The sequence below is a fragment of the Taurulus bubalis genome (genome assembly GCF_910589615.1).
Source record: "Taurulus bubalis genome assembly, chromosome: 17".
NCBI lineage: Eukaryota > Metazoa > Chordata > Actinopteri > Perciformes > Cottidae > Taurulus > Taurulus bubalis.
Window position 1 is genome coordinate 8,394,517 of NC_136605.1, and position 18,857 is coordinate 8,413,373.

General features: G+C 43.2%; 2 protein-coding genes across 2 annotated transcripts; one reads left to right on the plus strand and one right to left on the minus strand.

The window, feature by feature from the left end:
* Nucleotides 1–1,638: 1,638 nt before the first annotated feature.
* On the minus strand, nt 1,639–8,565 carry retreg3 (reticulophagy regulator family member 3; the record flags this gene model as incomplete). The annotated part of the gene is made up of 9 exons (XM_079233140.1): nt 1,639–3,924; nt 4,017–4,146; nt 4,331–4,413; nt 4,795–4,932; nt 5,460–5,544; nt 5,811–5,937; nt 6,052–6,082; nt 6,432–6,538; nt 8,318–8,565. The coding sequence occupies 9 exons, from the start codon at nt 8,563–8,565 to the stop codon at nt 3,374–3,376; spliced, it is 1,500 nt and encodes a 499-aa protein (XP_079089266.1). The 3' UTR covers nt 1,639–3,373.
* A 2,216-nt stretch (nt 8,566–10,781) lies between these two features.
* tubg1 (tubulin, gamma 1) lies at nt 10,782–16,754 on the plus strand (the record flags this gene model as incomplete). The annotated part of the gene is made up of 11 exons (XM_079233572.1): nt 10,782–10,830; nt 11,096–11,208; nt 11,466–11,633; nt 11,735–11,803; nt 12,756–12,835; nt 12,920–13,046; nt 13,953–14,039; nt 14,421–14,570; nt 14,679–14,831; nt 14,927–15,088; nt 15,605–16,754. 11 exons carry the CDS (start codon nt 10,782–10,784, stop codon nt 15,800–15,802), a joined length of 1,356 nt encoding a protein of 451 aa, XP_079089698.1. The 3' UTR covers nt 15,803–16,754.
* Nucleotides 16,755–18,857: the final 2,103 nt, after the last annotated feature.

Sequence of the window (18,857 nt, forward strand, 5' to 3'; positions counted from 1 at the left end):
GAAAGATTAAACGTTCATGTCCAGATGCTTTGGACGGTCAACAGTTACATTTATCTGGCCATAGAAGTCTTGAGCAGAGGTGCGGGTCCAAGTTATAGCGTGAGACGGAGCTTTAAGGACGATGCACATACTGTACACTCAGTAAAGCCCAGGAGATACGGAAACTAAATAATGTTTTCATCTTGTCAAAATTTCTTTTTTTAATCTTTGGGAAAGGAGAGGGTAAAACAGCTGAAGACTATTTCCAAAATGTAATCACTTTTTGAAAAAGTAAAGGAATCATGTTTAAATTTTGACAGGAGACATATTGATTTTAATGAAGTGTTTCTTTTTTCAAATATGTTTTTCGTTTTGGAACAAAACTATGTTTATTTAGTTGGAGGGGGGGGTTCCGCAGATTTTAATGGGAGTTCTTATGCACCATATGAGAGATTTAATATATCTAAGTAAATGCAGTGACTTCTGGGTCCACTGATCTGAAATCAGCCGTTTGATTGTCTGGTTAACGGATGAGTTCTGGTCGGTTTAACTGCTTCTGGGTCAGTTTCTCCAGGAACAACTTTCAAGTACAGAACTGCTGCAGTGCTTCTTGGTATCATGTGACCTTTGTGGTGTGCAGCCATTGGTCCGAGCGAGATCTGTCTTTGTACTGTATTCTCAAATGGCTGCAGCGACCATCATTTGCTTTCTTTTCTATACTTTTAGTGGGGTGAATTGTATGCCTGATGGTGTGTTTGAGTCCGACACATAGTATGTGTGTTTATGAATATGTGCACATGTTCCTGATGCCACCTGCAGATGCTTTATTTATGTATTTTATATTAAAATGATACATCACATATGTTGTCATCTTTCCTTTTTATTGTCCCTTTAATTCAAGACGTTGCACACGGGTGTTTTGGGAGGACCTGTGCTGATGCAAACGCTGCAGAGACGGAACTAATCGTCTCAAACGATAAACGTGTGTGTGTGTGTGTGTGTGTGTGTGGCACTGCTCGTCTTGAATTTGGTTTTCAAAATGAAAATTCATTCATGAAAAACATTTTAGAACACAATGTAATGACGTCTGTTGTGTTTTTAATGACAAACAATACTTTGTGACTTTTTCATGACATACCAAACTATATATTTCTGTAATCCTATACTATGACATGTTTTATAATTGTATAACATACTATGATATTCTTTATCATACTATATTAAAAAAGCATAATTAAATATATATATATCATATCAAAAATTGAAAGTATTATACCATGACTTAAGATACTAGGCAATGACCTTAATGACTACTTTTCATATACCATACTTTGACTTTTTCAACATCCAACACTATGATTTTCGTTTTACCTGACATGTTTTGATTACTTTTTTCAACCTAATATACTATAACTTAATATACTGGTATCTGCTGGAGTCTGAGCTGAGGGAGCTCTGACTCCGATGCTGAGCATCAACAATATCCATATAGAATTAGACTTCTTCTCACCGACTTATGTAGGTCAAGGAGAGGCATTCATTAGTATTAACTTGAGACCGTTCCATAACCAGTCAAAAGTTCCTCGGTAACTTTAAGAACCGCCTCGAGAGCTTCACCTGACTCCTGTCACTTGAAATAATACCCAAGATAGATTTAATTGCAAACATTTTATTCAATAAGATTTGCACATCAAAACATATCAAAACCAATTACAGAGAAGATACACTACAATGCACATAACATTATCAAACAGACTACAGATCACTCGTACTGAGGAACTGACTCTTCTTGGAGCAGCAATGAGCAACATTCTGGTGAACTGAGGACAGAGGACCTTTTTTCAGCCTAAATATCCCAGCAAAGTCCTAAAAAGTGCACATTTATATCTACTTCGCCTCCTGAATGGATCCAGCAGTTTTATTTATATTGTGTTAAATATTTGCTTCTATAATTGTCCTCTCGAAATATCACGATTAAAGTGAGCAATGCGCTTACTTAAAAAGCATCTTCTTATTTTAATAAATCTTTTCTGTGGCTTATCTAAGGTTTAAGTGCCATTTCCACAGTAAAGTCTTGTCATACTGACATGGTTTGTCCATCGAAAGGAAATCCGGCTGACCAGAACATGAAAGCCACATCAAACCTTTACATACTAACACTTTAAAAAAAGGATATAAGGATAACTTTATATTCCCAATTCTGATGTAAACATGTTCCCCCATTAAAATAGTAAAAGAGCTATGCATTGAAGAACATCAGATTTTTCTCTTAAAAAGTTCAGCATGACTCAACTACATGAACTAAAAACTTAAAAGTGAAAGAAACTTGTTTAAATATTACTTTTGTGAACAGAAACACACGAAGCGAGGCTCATCCGAGGTATTAAACATGACATCATATGCTATTGAGCTGTATTAAAAAGGCAGGGAAATTAAAAATATTCTGAAGATACAAAAGAAAACAGACCTCCTGGTTCATGAAGTTCATGAATACAACAAAGGTAAGATCAAGTGTTCCTCCAGGTCAGACAGCATAAGACTATGATGGGACATTCTTTAAAAAAAAAAGTCCCCGTATGTTCGACAGCAGAGAAAGAAAAGAAAATCTTACAGAGAACTGAAACTTTATGAAAATATTATTCATATTAATTATGTAAGAGAATCACTGTCCAAATTCGCAACTGCTGACAAGAGTCTAAATAATGTTGATTAAAATTTGTAAACCTGGAACAAAAATACATCTGTCAGATTACGGCTCAGCAACAATATCAACAGCAACAATAACTGCTGTTTCTTTGAAAATGAATGTGACAGAAACAAATGAGGCATTTAGCTATATCAACTATTCCAGTGACTAAAGGAACTTTCGTCACGTTAACACTGTTAACTATGCTGTTCCATAGTGTTATTATCAAAGTAATGTAGCGCAGCCCAACCAACAGGAATGTCATATTTGGTCCCATGTTAAATAGCCCTGTGTAGTAAAAAAGATTTTCTGGGCACCGTTCTGTAGTTTTAAGTAATTCACAAGTACCCTCGTAATGTATGGGTCCGCATAATTACAAGACTGCAACACGGCTCAATGATGCTGGTTAATAATAATAATAATAATAATAATAATAATGTCTGAGTGTGATTCATGTTTGTTGTTGCATTTCCTATTGCTCAGCCTACAAAGTAAAAGTCTGGATGATCCGGGTTTAAAAGTAAGGGAGGAAAGAGTATGAAAGGTAGAACTAAATAAATTCTTCACAGTGATAATCTGATGCCAATTAGAAGCAGGGCTGCTGGAATCTAAAATCCTCTCACACAATCACAGCTCATCACATGAAGTTGCACTCATGCATGCGCACACGCGCACACGCACACACACACACACACACACACACACACATTACTGTGGTTTACCGAGCAGGCTAGACAAGAAGTTAGGCCCCTGGCTCTCCCCCCTTCTACTACTTCCTCCTCCTCCAATGGGATCCATCTGGTTCAGTTCAGACTGATCCAGCATTTCAAAGTCCTCTACGTCCCAGTCCGTGTCCACCTCGGAGCTGGACTGCTTGCGGCAGCCTCGGTGGGCTCCGGCCCTGGGGGGCCCTTCTCTGCGCTGGCTCGCAGGAGGCCGAGGTTGCAGCGCCCCGGCCAGCGCCGCCTGGATCATGTTGCTGGCGATGACTCCGGCCAATTCTCCGGCGAAATCAGAGGCAGGTGGCAGGCCGCTGAGAGAAAGTTCTGCATCCAGATCCTCCTGATCCGAGTCCAGGTGACCGTCCACATCCAGCACCGAGGCCCGGTGACTAGCGAGCCCAGACAGACCCAGACTCGGTAGGCCGATGCTCGTGTCGTCGTCGTCGTCATCCATCAGAGTGGCATCGGGGTTAATGGAGGGGAAGCCTTGGAGGTCCCGAGCAAATGATTCCTCAGCGTCACTGTGTCTGTCAAAATCTGACCAACAAATACAGGCAGGGACACAGTGAGGGACAAGAACAAACAAGAAAATAAAAAGGAGGAGAAAATCTGAATCCCTGCATACTTACCCTCAGAGCCCTCCGTGAGCGGGGTCTGGCCCCGCGACAGGTTGAATGTTCCATTGTCAGTGTACACCTCTCCATCAGAGTGCTCAGAGTCAGTCATAGCCAGTTCTTTAGCAACGATGGCATCATCAAACTAGGGGAGACAGGTTGAAAATGTTACATATCTTGCAAGTTGTTGTGGGTACATAGGCACATATATGCCTGAGGCAATAATATATTATTATGAGGCATGATAAGATGTTACCTAACATAAAGATCTACAGAATTAGTAGCGGATTATTTAAAACATCAAGAGACTTTGAGTTAAACAGACTTACTGTTGGGCAGAAAGCAGCCAGCTCCTCCTCCTCACTATCACTGTCTTCACCCGAGGCTAAACCACGGAGAGGCCTCCGCAGGACTGCAGAGAGAGATGAGTCATATAGACATTTTTATATTTACAGTCACAAACTGTGCCGTGTAATCAGTTTCACAACTGCCACCAGAGGGCACTTAAGCAATAACAATATGTCAGTTGAGTCGAAATGGATGGGTTGCTGGCTAAAAATGAGCAGCCTGAAGACATCACATAGATCAACGCTGTAAAATCCGAACCAGGTTGAACTGATCTTCGTTCAAACTTTGATGCTCAGAAGAAAAACTGTGAAAGTTATCTGCAAGAGACATTTCTTCGTGGCTTTGACTTTATTTCTATTTCATTTGCAGCGTCAGATCAGCACACAGAAAGTTCTAAATATCAAAAAGGGAAAAAAAAGAAAAGAAAAAGTGATGCAATACTTACACTGATTATCAATAGGCTTTGACATCATGTAGCCACAAACACTAAAGTCCAGTCGCTGCAGGACCGGATCCAGCTTCATGCACACATGCTGGAAAACCCTGTGATAGAATCCCAGAGGAGCCAGGACAGTCGCCCACACTAGAGGAGAGGAAAAGAATGCATGTCATTGCAAAAATAGGTGGGACTTCTGTTGGGGTTGTTTAGTACAAAAATGGTATGATAAAAGCTGTTAATGTTCGGTACAGATTCAGTTCCTAGATTACTGTCATCAATTAAGGCACAAGCCTGTGTGAGCTTCAGGAGAGATACAGACATGGTGGTAAAGGGAGCAGCTGTGGATAGTTTCAGACGTCAGAGTAGAAGGCCGTGGCAGCTCTTGCCTCCCCGGCTCGCCAGTCTACACTGGTTAGAGGTTCGGAGATTAACCCGATCTCAGTCTGACCTCCTTAGCTTTCTGCCTGGCTCCATTCCCTCCCTCACTCCTTGCCTGTGTTCCTCATCCCAGCTTTAATCACCTCACAGGCTCTGGTACTGGGGCACCACTGATCTGGTTTCACCACCCATGTATTTTTAAGAGGACAAGTCAAGCAGAGTCCCTCTGCCAACATGGCCCTGTGAAGGAGCCTGGATCTGTAGTTAGAACTGAATAAACTGCTGGGACTCACTGGCAGAGTAGGAGAGCGCCAATCCAGGAATGTAGCTTCCCACCACAGCCAAGCAGGTGAACACTCCACAGGTCAGGAAGCAGAACTGACAGAGCAACGACACACAGGGAGTCAAGTCAGCACCTAGAATGCATGTCAACTATGGTCCAAGTCACATCTGATGCCCTTAGAATAGGGCTAGATAACATGTAGACATTCACTCATTCATTCACTATTGTCGTAATCACAAAAATACTTAATAATAATAAATTAATATTTTGCATGCTTACGTAATGAAACATGACAGAGATTACATTCAAAAGATGTGTGATATATATTTAGGATTTTTTCCCTATTGTGTGTAGTCCTCACCTTGCCAGGGTTATGCTTTTTGTACTGTACCACACTGGATGCGAACACTGCTCCACTGACCCAGGCCTCAGCGATGTGGTGGCACAGCTCAGGCACACTGAGGATGCCAGGCTGCACCAGACCCCAGCTAGAAGAAAAGAAAAAGAAAGGAAAATGAATAATCCCTTCATCCGAATTCTACTTATTAAACTAGTATTATTGTTGGCATTATCTATTAAGGCGGTTGGTTACAGTAACACACCTCTCATTTTCTGATTCGTCCAGGTTTCTGACTGTGGAGAGAGAACATTCATCGATTTAAGAAACGTACCGAGTGTGCAACCTATAAAAAGTTGTCAAAATTGTGTTGCATATACTTCTTTAACTTTTCGCCACTCTTTGATCTCTTTACTCTTGGTGTGTAACCCAAGTTCAAAATGTTCCTGGTGAAACAGAAATCCCTTGCAAAGTCCAGAGGGCAGGACTGCGGATTACACATTTATTCTGATAAGTCACATCGGTTGCGATGACAGCAACTTGGGGAATAACCTACGGTCCATGTAATGCAAAAAGGAAGGAAAGTAAAAGTACAGAACATGAAAGAGTCTGTTAGAGAGAGATATAAATAGCAACTCATATCACCTCCAATCTCTGGCCAGATCTTATTTCTCCAGGTATCAACACAGACAACCACAGCCAGACCAGAAGCCAGCAGGAACAGCAGGCGCAGCGAGGTCAGGGCGAAGAACCTGGAGGGCAATAAAACCAGAGCAAACACATGACCGACAGTACAAGACAGACAGTAGTAGCTATATAGATAGATAGATGTATACTTTATTCATTCCCAAGGGGACATTCGTTTGTGGCAGCAGCAAGCAAGGTTACATAGAAGACACACAAATATTAGGTATGAAAAATACTCAATATACAACAAAACAGCAGAGCGTATTCAATTTAAGAAAATTAAACAATAAAAAAAGTGCTAAAATGCAAAGAATATGGAGTATATATGAAGTGTATATAAGTTATACAATTCAACAGCTTGTTAGAAATCATGAAACCACAACACCTGCGAGTTGTGACCTTGTGTTTCGTTTATTCAAAATTAAGAAAAGGGGAAGATATTAATAACATTAAAGCGGAACCAGTAAAGAAAGTGTTGACGGTTAAATCCCCCATCCAGCTCCAATAGAAAAGCCACAAGCTGCATCTAAATATCGCAGCGATTGTTTATTGTGGTTCTGTCTTTGAAGGAGTGTGGTCCACTTTCACCTCAACAATTAAAGTCCCAATGTGTTGCTCCACTTTCAGATCACAAGACTGTAAAATGTGTTGACGACAACAATGTTGCAGGATTCTGCCAATCAGCAGAGATTAACAAAACAAAGAGTGTGTTGGCAGAGCGAGGTGTGTTGGAATTAGGGAACGCAGTGCAATTAGTACAGTTAGTTAAAAACATAAAAGGCAAATATCTTAGTAAAACTAGCCCTATACAAACAACAATATGTACTACAAATTGATGCAAAACAATACAATAGACCCTTTGACAAATGCTTAGCTCTCTTAAACAGCACCATTTGGAGATACATTTCATTGTGTGTTGGTATTGGATGTATTTATTTAGTGCGCTATATCCGTTTTCCCCTTGGTGCTTTAAAAAAGGAAACACAACACAACCTCAGTGAGAAAGGCCTCCCCATCTCCATGTGACTTGCCATCGGCTGTCAGAATCAGAGTCACCATAATTGGCCAAGTGTGTCTGCACATGCAAGGAATGTGACCCCGTTTCCTTGCATGCCCTCGATATGCACCGACATAACGGGGACAAAGCAAGGAGAACAAAGTGGGACAAATAAACATAAAGAGTAGATGTGTACAGAGGTATTTGGAAGAAAAATAATAGGGGCATAGATGGATATTATATAAAATGAGCACCACTTTGTGTCTTAGATCATTAGTGCATATCTTAACATAATAAGGCTGGCCGACCTAGCTTCTTCTGTCTTATTTTCCAAGTCTGGGATTATTACCATGCGACAATAACAACGTCACCATTTAGCCAAACCTTGGCCTCGCCTTGTCTTGTGAGTTTGTTGTTTGAGTTCAATTCTGGTTTCAGGGCTGATCACACGTGGCAAAACAGGGGCATCTAGGAACAGACGTTGTACTTAATGCCGCATAGGTGTGTTGCGCCTCTCACATGTAATTCCTCTAACTTCTGCAGTAATAACACCCTGACATGTACAATGCAGATTTAAATGTCGGCCCCATGTTGTTAAGATCAGGAGAACCAGCTCTCCGAGGAGCGACGTTACGGCTGAAGTGTCTGGAGTCTATAAATAGTGCCGCTAGTCGGCCATCTGCCTCGTCTTCAACTGACAGGTGAAGCGTTCGCGTTGCGCAAAGCACCAGCTGCTTGCGCCACAGGACCAAACATAGCAACCTGCATTTAGACAATACAGACTAAACACTGAGGAAAACGCAACGCGTGCCACCTCAAAATGAACAAAGTTACAGGTGAAACTCACCAGAACACCACGTTGACCACCGTGTAGAGAAGCACACACTGTAGAGGTCTCTCCCACACCAGGACGGACTGCAGGTAGGTCAGGACGGGCTCGTAGGGCCCCAAGCTGGACTGGAGAGCCGCTTTGACAGCCCGCACCTGGCCGTCTCTCTCGCTGGAGCACGGTCGACTTCGCAGGCAGACACCGGACCCTTGCGGGACAGAGCAGTCCTCCGTGGCTGCGTCTTGCATTGCGCCAATGTGCGCCATCTTTGCGTCTACAGTCGATAGAGTCCACCTGTCAAATAAAGCCATTAGCGGTTAGTAGAAGCAGGTAGCTACATGAGGTGAACCACAGCGCCGCTCACAACAGCATCGGCTAACAGATGCTAGCTAGCTAGCGTGGCTAGCTGTGTCCTTGTGACATCGTTTAACACTGAATACCTCATAATACAAGCATTTCATTATCAAAAGACAGCGATGAAATGTCTTAAAGTAAGATGACACGTACTATTTGGGCATTTTTGAAGAAATGGAGCGGTCTCTTCGGAAGTTGGCAATATGGCGTAACCTGTTTTTCTGAGTCCTCTGCGGGCCAATCAGAGTCCCTACAGACCCCGCGTCATGCTGCGTTCACGTGGAATGGGAATCGGTTGTTTGTGTTTACTTCTAAAGCAGGAGCCTACTTTGACAAACGTTTTCAGCAAGCCATCATTAAAACGTATTTTAAGTAAAAATAGTAATGTATCCATTTACTTTTCATCCCTCTGTGTCCTTTATACTTTTCCATGGCTGAAACTGTATATTTGGTTCAGAGAGTCTGTTGTTCAATTAAATTAAAGCCGTTTTTTCTGTCTACAGTGCCATACCGTGGTGATAATATAAATCCTTATATTCTGCAGATATTCTCCATTACTCTTCATGCCTATTAAAGTTCAGGTCAGCGAGGTCAGTATAACACAGCTATGCAGCTGGAGTTGGTTGTGTCTATGAAAGGTCCAGTTCTCAAGGGAAGTCAGTCACACGCCTGCGCACTTCAACACTCACAACTGTTTATCAGTATGTTGACATTAGTGAAGCAGACGGGTCGTTGCACGGTCCAGTCTTGTGAGGAAAGATGAGAACACGGGATTCTCCCCCTCTTGACAGGATAGAGCCAATCAGATGTTAGGACGAGGCGAGACGAACCTGTGACGATAACCTGTGTATGAAAGGCCCCACTTCCGTTTGGGGGGCAGTTGTTCTTGACCCAACCTGCGTGTTGGCTGTACCACTCACTGCTTTTGCAATTGCAGCGCTGACTACTTTGCTTGTGATCATTTAGTAAATAAATATAGAGAACGAGAGAAGTTGTTGAACTGAGTTCTTCTGGAGGCTACACCAGGCATCCAATAATTAGCACGCATTAACAGTGGTCACAATATGTAACTACATCATGCTGTAATGGCTTTATTTGGAATGGTTTAACCGGAAATTATACTATGTTCGTGTGTCTAACTTGATTAGCGGGTTTCACCTATAGTTACGCTTTGTGACCACAAGGGGGCAGAATAACTCATGACTAAAGATGGAATATCTTCAGTCATGAGTTATTCTTAGGCAGAAAATGTACAATACAGTGGGTGCTGACTATTATGATCAGATCACTCTCAAAACAACTAACTCACTAAAAACCTGCAATATTAAGACACTGTTCATAATAAATTACATTTATTCTGTGTGTACACACACACACACACACACACACACTTATATATATATGTATATATATATATATAGATATATATATCTATATATATATATATATATACTATTCAGTATCGCAGGTTTTTTTACTGTTGTATTACTGTTTATTTACCGTTTAAATTCATATTTATATTACTTTTATATACTATGGCTTTGTGTATTTTACCCTGTATGCTATTGTAATCCGGAAAATGTGTACATTTGTAAACTGTGACCACTGGTTTGTTACATGTCTTACTCGCTCTTCAAAAAAAGTATATTATATGTGTAGTTACACAGAATGGCCACTGGAGGGCAATTAATGAACACTCCATCAATTTCATCGAGGTAGAAACATTGATACTTCCGGCAAAGACTTTCAAAATAAAACATTCAATGGACACGCATTTAAACAAAAATAATGGGCACTTCCTCCATGGCGTTTATGTGAAGTTGGCTTTTAAAAGAAAGGAATCTGTACATCTTGCTTGAATTCCCTGCCAGCAATATGTTTTGCAATGTGTTGAAAAGTCTGCTTTGTGACTCCACAAACTCCGATACAGCAGGCGGCGGTAGTCACCTTTATCATCGCTTAACTACCCGCTAAGAAACAGCAGAAGAAGACGGCTCGGAGCGTCACATCAGCACCAAGCGGGAAGCAGCGGGCTGGTGGCGGAGCAGTTTGAGCAGTAGTCTTTTTTGTTTACCTTGTATTATTTAGCTAGCGAGCAGGTGACCAGGCTAGCTGAATAAGGAGCAACATGCCGCGAGAAATCATCACGCTCCAGCTCGGACAGTGTGGGAATCAAAGTACGTGAACCTTTACAACGTCTAAGTTAGCTAGCGAGGAGGATGTTATGTCATGTAAGGTTTATAAAGGCGTTAGCTAGCCAAGTGCTCATGTCTAGTCTAGCTCAGATAAACACAGAGCTAACGTAAACAGCGACAGCAGAATGGGATCTCCACACAGCGAGACCAACACACGTTAACTGACGTCACCTGTGTGGTGCATTCAGGCAACAATGCAGGTTAAGAGAAACCTAACGTGACCTCACCTGCTTCTCTCTGTCTCCAGTTGGTTTTGAGTTTTGGAAGCAGCTGTGTGCGGAGCATGGCATCAGTCCAGAGGGGATTGTTGAGGACTTCGCAACCGAGGGGACCGACAGGAAGGACGTGTTCTTCTACCAGGTAAGCTCGTGCACGCGGTGACTTGCCGCTGTCCGTTACCGCGCGCATCATGCCTTACAAAAGCAAAAGCAGCATCTTGTTCTGCTCACCAGAAAGATAGTAGAAGTTCAGTCTTTGTGCAACAACATGTTGTGCCACTAGGTGGAGTTGTTGCAGTGCAAACGGATGTCACTCAGACTCTGCCAGCACGCGCGCACACGCACATCAGAGACTACAGTTTCACCAGCTGACTCCTGGTTCTTCCTAAACCTCCACAGGCTGACGATGAGCACTACATCCCACGCGCGGTTCTCCTGGATCTGGAGCCGAGGGTGATCCACTCCATCCTCAACTCTCCGTACGCAAACCTCTACAACCCAGAGAACATCTACCTCTCTGAGCACGGAGGAGGTGCCGGGAACAACTGGGCTAGTGGATATTCACAGGTGATCGCTGGGAATGATGCGTTTCTTTTTGTGACCCCTGAAAACCCAAAATGTAAAGCATCTAACATTCTGCTCTGGTTTCTTATTCCTTTCCCTCCTAGGGTAAAAAAATCCAAGAAGACATCTTTGACATCATTGACCGGGAGGCAGATGGCAGCGACAGTCTGGAGGCAAGTCTGCCGTTCATCACATACCGACTGTCTCCGGGGCGGGGAGGGGTTGGGGCTGTGTGGCATTTCAAAAACTGATTCAAAAGTCATGTGATAGTGTTGATTGTCAATTTGCACTCTTTCCCCAAACGGAGCCCCCAAACATTTCCGATTAAATCTGTGAAAACTAATAATAAACACAAACGCGTAACAAACCCACCTCTCCTACATCGGAGCACGATGCTCAGACTGGAAGCGGCTCAAACAAACCGGAAACGACTCGTTTGCGGTTGTTTCGCGTCTCTCAGTGACGTTTTTCAGGTGTAGCTCATCGGCTCCGAGGCCTCTGCCCGTCCAGTAAGTCATCCGTGCTAATTCATGAGTGACATACGGGAACACTTGATGGCACTCAAACACGACTTGTGTCGTTATTGCGGTAAAATATAAATGAGTGACCTGATCTGGTGCCAGTGCCTGACATCTAAAAACTAGCAGAGAACCCAGCCACGCCTCACTATTATTCTTAGCCTCTTTTTTTTTTTTTTTTGGGGTGAACTTAATTCAGCTGCCAGCCTCCCATTTAAAAAAAGAAAGGAAAAAAAAACACTTTCATTTCCTCTCGAGGTCTGCAATTTCTGTAACTCGTTCACATTATGACCCCACATTATTATTTAGTGCGTGCACTCCCGTGTGCGTCGGGTAAGAAGGTGGGCCGAGCTGCCGTGAGCGTGTGTATGTTGGCAGGGTGTGGCGTCTAGAGTGTCTGGTGATAATAGCCGGGCGAGTGAGGAAGGCAGGTATTACAGGGCTGCGTTGGGGGGAGAGGTGGGGCTGCACACATTTATATAACTGCCAAGGGCGAGAGGCATTTGCTCACCCACACATTTGGCTTTCTGCATCAGTAGCGTTTACAGTAGGCTTCATACACACGTGGCACATGCTGCAGCGGTAACTGTGACCTGTTTCTTCGTAGGGGTTCGTCCTGTGTCATTCCATCGCCGGGGGGACGGGCTCGGGGCTTGGATCCTATCTGCTGGAGAAACTCAACGACAGGTCAACAGACGCAAATGCAACTTGTTGGAAAACTTTTTCTTCCTGTGTATGTGTGTGTGAAATAATATACATTCTGGTCTGCAGGTACCCAAAGAAGCTGGTGCAGACGTACTCCGTTTTCCCAAACCAGGATGAGATGAGCGACGTGGTCGTTCAGCCGTACAACTCGCTGCTCACACTGAAGAGGCTCACCCAGAACGCCGACTGCGTGGTGAGCCGCAGCGCCCATGAACGGATGCTGATTAATCCCGCTGCAGCGCTTTGCTTCACAACGCGGCCACGGCTCTAAATAACCTCACAGGAAGGCGTAAAACACATTTTTATACAAGCCCTGGTTAGCTTGACACAAAAACACGGTTGCTAAACTTCTCCACTATTAATGAGCTGAAACGGGAAGAAAAAAAATGATTTCAGGGCGGAGACAATAAGCTGCATGTAGGCAAGCTTCCCAATTAGACATCATACAAGAACAAGAGAAAAGATCACACACAAGTAGCTCTTTATGACATTACATCTGTGACCACGTTCATCCAAATGTATCAAAAATACAAGTAAGAATAACAAATGTCAGCATCAAAACGATAATATATATCTATATCTAAATATCTTCAATACCACTCTCCTAATAAGGAGCTCCTTCTCGCTTTAGGACACAAGCCCACTTTTTAGGCCGCCTCAGTGATCGTGTAGCTGACTAATAAAGAAGCAAACTGCAGTGCCAGCAATCAAACTTAATAAGACTCAGTCTTACATTGCTGATTCTATTAGTCCAAGATGCTCTAATGGTGTTTTCTCTCTAATATCTACTTCCTCCAGGGTCTTGCATACGGCCCTCATGTTGATTAAGTTAGCCAGAGAGCTAATAGAATCCCCCCTCCCCCCCATTGTAACTGTACAGTGTGTGTTTTACATTCAGCTCCGCTAACAACGGCTCACTGTGTCACTCTTTAAGAGTCTTTCACTGATACATTCTTTACTCTTTTTTTTTTCTCCCCCTCACAGTGCATTTGACCTATGAAGTTGTTTTGCTGGAGGGAATCTCTTCCCTATTTTTTTTCTTCTGTTCTCTCTCCATGTGTCTAATATTTGCCCTCCTTCTGCGTGTGTTGCACATCAGGTGGTGTTGGATAACACGGCTCTGAATCGCATCGCCACCGACAGGCTGCATATCCAGAACCCCTCGTTCTCCCAGATCAATCAGCTGGTGAGTGTCACAAAGCTCCACCTCCTCCACTTGTTTTCACAGCTCGTCAGTCAGCAGGCTGTAGTCGTGCGTCTAGATGGGCCCGACTACCAGACTGTACTCAAACAAAGGCTGCGCTTAGACGCATGCCGCTCACTTTTCGAAATTGACGAGATTCATAAACTAGTTTGGCAAGTCGGTTGCACGTCAGACTGGATTTCAGCTTTCTTGGAAATCGGTCGCACAAAGCTGTGCTGAGCCGGTACGTCAGCTTGCTTGACAGGAGCCACACTTGGAGATTTCGAAATCAATGAATTTACCGCCCAGCTCTAGCTTCTTTTATAACTTCTGTGGAAGCTCTTACCATATTCTAGTACATTTAAACCTCTGTCATACACACAGGTTTCCACCATCATGTCTGCCAGCACAACCACGCTGCGCTACCCGGGCTACATGAACAACGACCTCATTGGCCTGATTGCATCCCTCATCCCCACACCCCGCCTCCACTTCCTGATGACCGGCTACACACCACTTACTACTGACCAGTCGGTGAGTGGAATGAGAGCGTTCGGCGGATTGTAATGGAGAGCAATCTTGCAATTCGCAGCTAATATTTAACGTACTGGAAGTCCCTAAGATGTCGTAATCGTGTTTCAGGTTGCGAGCGTGAGGAAAACCACGGTACTGGACGTGATGAGGCGGCTCCTGCAGCCCAAGAACGTGATGGTGTCCACGGGACGGGAGAGGCAGTCCAACCACTGCTACATCGCCATCCTGAACATCATCCAGGGGGAGGTCGACCCCACGCAGGTACGAGTGCACGTGCACGTGCACGTGCACACGTTTCTATCTACGCTTTGTATGAATTCCAAACAGCTTAAATAACTTTTAATACTCTACTGTAGGTGCATAAAAGCCTCCAAAGGATCCGGGAGCGTAAGCTTGCCAGCTTCATTCCCTGGGGTCCCGCCAGCATCCAGGTGGCTTTGTCCAGGAAGTCGCCGTACCTGCCTTCGGCCCACCGAGTCAGCGGCCTGATGATGGCCAACCACACAAGCATCTCCTGTGTAAGCGCCTCCACCTCCGTCTGTTCAGTTACATTCTCCTCCAGTGTGTATTCATACAGCTGAGACCTGTGTTTGCTCTGAGCCAATATTTGAGGATATGCATTATCCTAAAACTGAAGTTGAGCCACCACAGCAGCAGTCGGAGGGGAATTCCACCAAAAAAAAAGAGGTTTTGGGATTGTCATCCTGTCAAATTTCTCAGTTTCCGCCTTTTAGTGGTTTAAAATACGAGCTGTGAAGTTGAGGGAAAATGCACCCTTGTGATGTCATTAAATGACTTACTCTCTTTACAGACAGACAAATTATAATGCTCAAATTTAAGTATGTATAACTAAGGGGAACTGCAGTCATCTAAGGAAGTTTCAGTAAAGTCCTACATGTCATTTTCCTTTCTGGTTACATAGAAGTTAAAAACAAAACAAAAAAAGGGTTCAAGTTTCAAATAAGTCAGAAGAAGAAAACTGAAACTCATCACTTGCTCTCCTCTCTGACGTCGTCTCTGTTGCCGCCCCACAGCTGTTCGAGCGGACGTGCAAGCAGTACGACAAGCTGCGTAAGCGCGAAGCCTTCCTGGAGCAGTTCCGCAAAGAGGACATCTTCAAGGACAACTTTGACGAGCTGGACAACTCCCGCGAGGTGGTCCAGCAGCTGATCGACGAGTACAGCGCGGCCACGCGGCCCGACTACATCTCCTGGGGCGCGCAGGAGCAGTGAACGGACTCGCCTCGTATCTCAAATCCAATTTGAAGCGGCATACAGTACATGCGTAGATGGTTTATTTCAACTCCAAGTTCTTCCACCTTTCATAAATATTTTCTCCCACATAGGTGTCCCAAAAAGACAGGTAGTTGGCTATAGCTGCTTCTCTGGGAAATAATGTATTGGCTTGTTATAGTATAGCATCACGTTTGAAGAGACTGATGGATGAGTGTTAACAGCCACTATTATATTAACCAAAAAGGCAAATGGACTGAACTGTATCGCATCCATGAGATTCTTAAACCCAGTTAAAATAAAACAATCCTCATCAGTTAACAGTCCAGGGAAGTAAAATAGTTTCTCTTTCTGTGCAGAAAGCGTCAATATATCTTGTACAAAACAATCTATGAACATCTGTTAATATTTTTATTTTTCCTATATTCAGCTTTCCTGCCTTTGTAGCGTATTGTGTTTCAGCTGTCAGACAACCTGTTGCCTTGTTTTGGTCTATTTTTGTACAGTACTAAGTTTTTGTGCAGTAGGTTTTCAGTGACACATCCACAGCCTACGACATGCTTGCCTTGAATAATGGGAGTGAGCTTGACAGACTGTTGCATGATGGGTAATGCAGGCACCCCAGGCCTTTCTGTCTTGGTGTTTTGTGTTGTCTGTCAGCTGCGGATACACATTGCTCATTTGTTACCGCTGTACATGACCAACAAGAATGTCAAGTCGAAGTTGGGCGTGAGCCAAAAAAATGATGTTGACATTTCAACGGTGTTTGTCAGGTACAATGGAGAAAGTAACAGTTTGCACAGCTGAACATGATGTACAAGGATGGATTTCATGTTGACGCTTCATCTCTATGCCTGTAAATATACTTTAAAGGAGGAGCTGGTCCACTGGCTTTCTCTGTATTAAATTAATGTACCGTTTCATGTTGCTTTGCCCATTGGACCTGTTTAAAATGATAAATAAACACTTTTTTAAAACATTTTTCCATTAGTTGAACCCATCTACAGAATGATAAAACACCACTTTCCCTTCACCTCGGGCTGCAGTGTTCTGGTGGCTGTTCATCCAACTCAGTTAGGGCTCATTACCACAGGGGATCGTAACGGCACTTAGCAACGTTTGCTCAACAGGTATTGTTTTTAACCAGAAAAGCTTCGGGGGAGGCGGCCCTCGGCTCCACTGCTGGCGCCAAACTTCAACCTTTTTATAAAGCGTCTGGTTGAAAACAATAGTCTAGCACTGCTTCACCGGTCGAGACACAAAAAAGCACATTTTCTGAAAATGGAACAAAAGGAAATGAGGGTCGAGGTCAAACACTAGATATGGTAAAATGGTGCTTTTTTTAATTAATTACATACAGTATTTATAGTTTTTATTGCACTTCCAAGTTAGTTAAAAACAAACAATAGTGCAATTAACTATACACACACTTACATTAAAAAGGTACCATGCAGCATACAAACAAGCTTAATACAAAGCAACATCGGCAGTTTGATTTATTTGCTTTTCAAACTTGTAGCTCGGAGCTGCCTGCAGCTGCAGTAGAAAAAGCAAAGGCCTGGAGACGGGGCTGTGCAAGGACTCGGCAAGGCCTTTCATGGTGAGGCGGGTTATCGCATGGGGTTGTGTAGCAGACAGTACTCTAAAATTATATTTACAAAGCCTATCTATGGTATCAAATTCTTAAAAAGGTAATCTACGACATTGAAATAAGGCGTACAATGTATACAAAAGGATGTCTTCATATTTGTCTGACATTCAAGTTTAAAGAAAAATGATTAAATGTGACAGTCAAATATAGATTGGGGCGATTTTACTGCTTTTGGATAAATTCTTGTTATAAAAGCTCATTTAAAAAAAAACAAAAAAAAAACATCTTTGGTCCATGCTCAAACCCATGACTGGCGAAACTTTGGCTTCACAAGAATACTCAAACGGGGAACACAAAGATGGAGCTACACAATGTACACATCTGAACCGCTTTTAAGGAGCAGAACCAAAAGCACGTATGGCTCTTGGTTGACCTTATATCAAAACACATCTGGGTCTGCATTTAAGACGTAAAGAACTGTAAAAAAAAATAGCAAAGTGTGCATAAATAATACTACAAAAGCACACATGGCCTGATTAAAAAGGTGTCTGTTTAAATAGCAGGGGACTGACGTGGAACTGCATGGTCAATATGTCGTCACTTCTTGAATGATCCAGATCTCTGACTACGGGTTTTATGTTTAATTTCTTTCATTATATATATTTTGTGAAAATAACAATAACAAACAGAGAAGCACCTGTTATTTTCAGCAGAGTAGAGCTGTAGTAGGAGGATAGTAACTGACATAAGCAAAATGATCCAATCAGTCAAGTGTTAACCAAGTTTCGTGTCGAGGGTTACGGCCAAGACAAGCAGCACAACAAAGGACACGAGAGAGAATCTCATGGAAACAACGTAGAAGCGGCTCCACAATCCTTTGGTTTCTGTGAGACAAAATTAAATCAGATCCTGAACGTGTAATCCAGGAAACGGTCTTCTTGATCAAATAGACACACACACACACACACACACACACACACACACACACACACACACACACACGCACTGATAATCCCATAGGTAAGAGTCTCGGTGGCGATGTCAGCCAAAGTGACTTAGCCGCACAGTCCAACATCTGTTTCCAGTTCCAAGTTCACATGGCTGACTGCATCAACAGTTCCAGGTAATGCAAACCGGGCTGAGACCTTATGAAAACTGACCCGTCTCTGATGAACATGTCAGCATAAGGGCACGTGAGAGAGAGAGAGAGAGAGAGAGAGAGTGAGTGTGTGTGTACGAAAAAGAAAGAGAGCTAAAGACAGGGGTGGGTGTGTGTATCAGTCACTGAATGTTCTCAACACTATTCCAGCAGTGCATGAGGGACGACCGCTTTCTAGGAAAGGCAATACAAATATGGCACACTTTGAGACAGGAGAGAGAGAGAGAGAGAGAGAGAGGGAGAGAGAGAGAGAGAGAGAAAAAGTAGTGTTTTCATGCTAAGCCATACCTTCATGAGCTTATTGT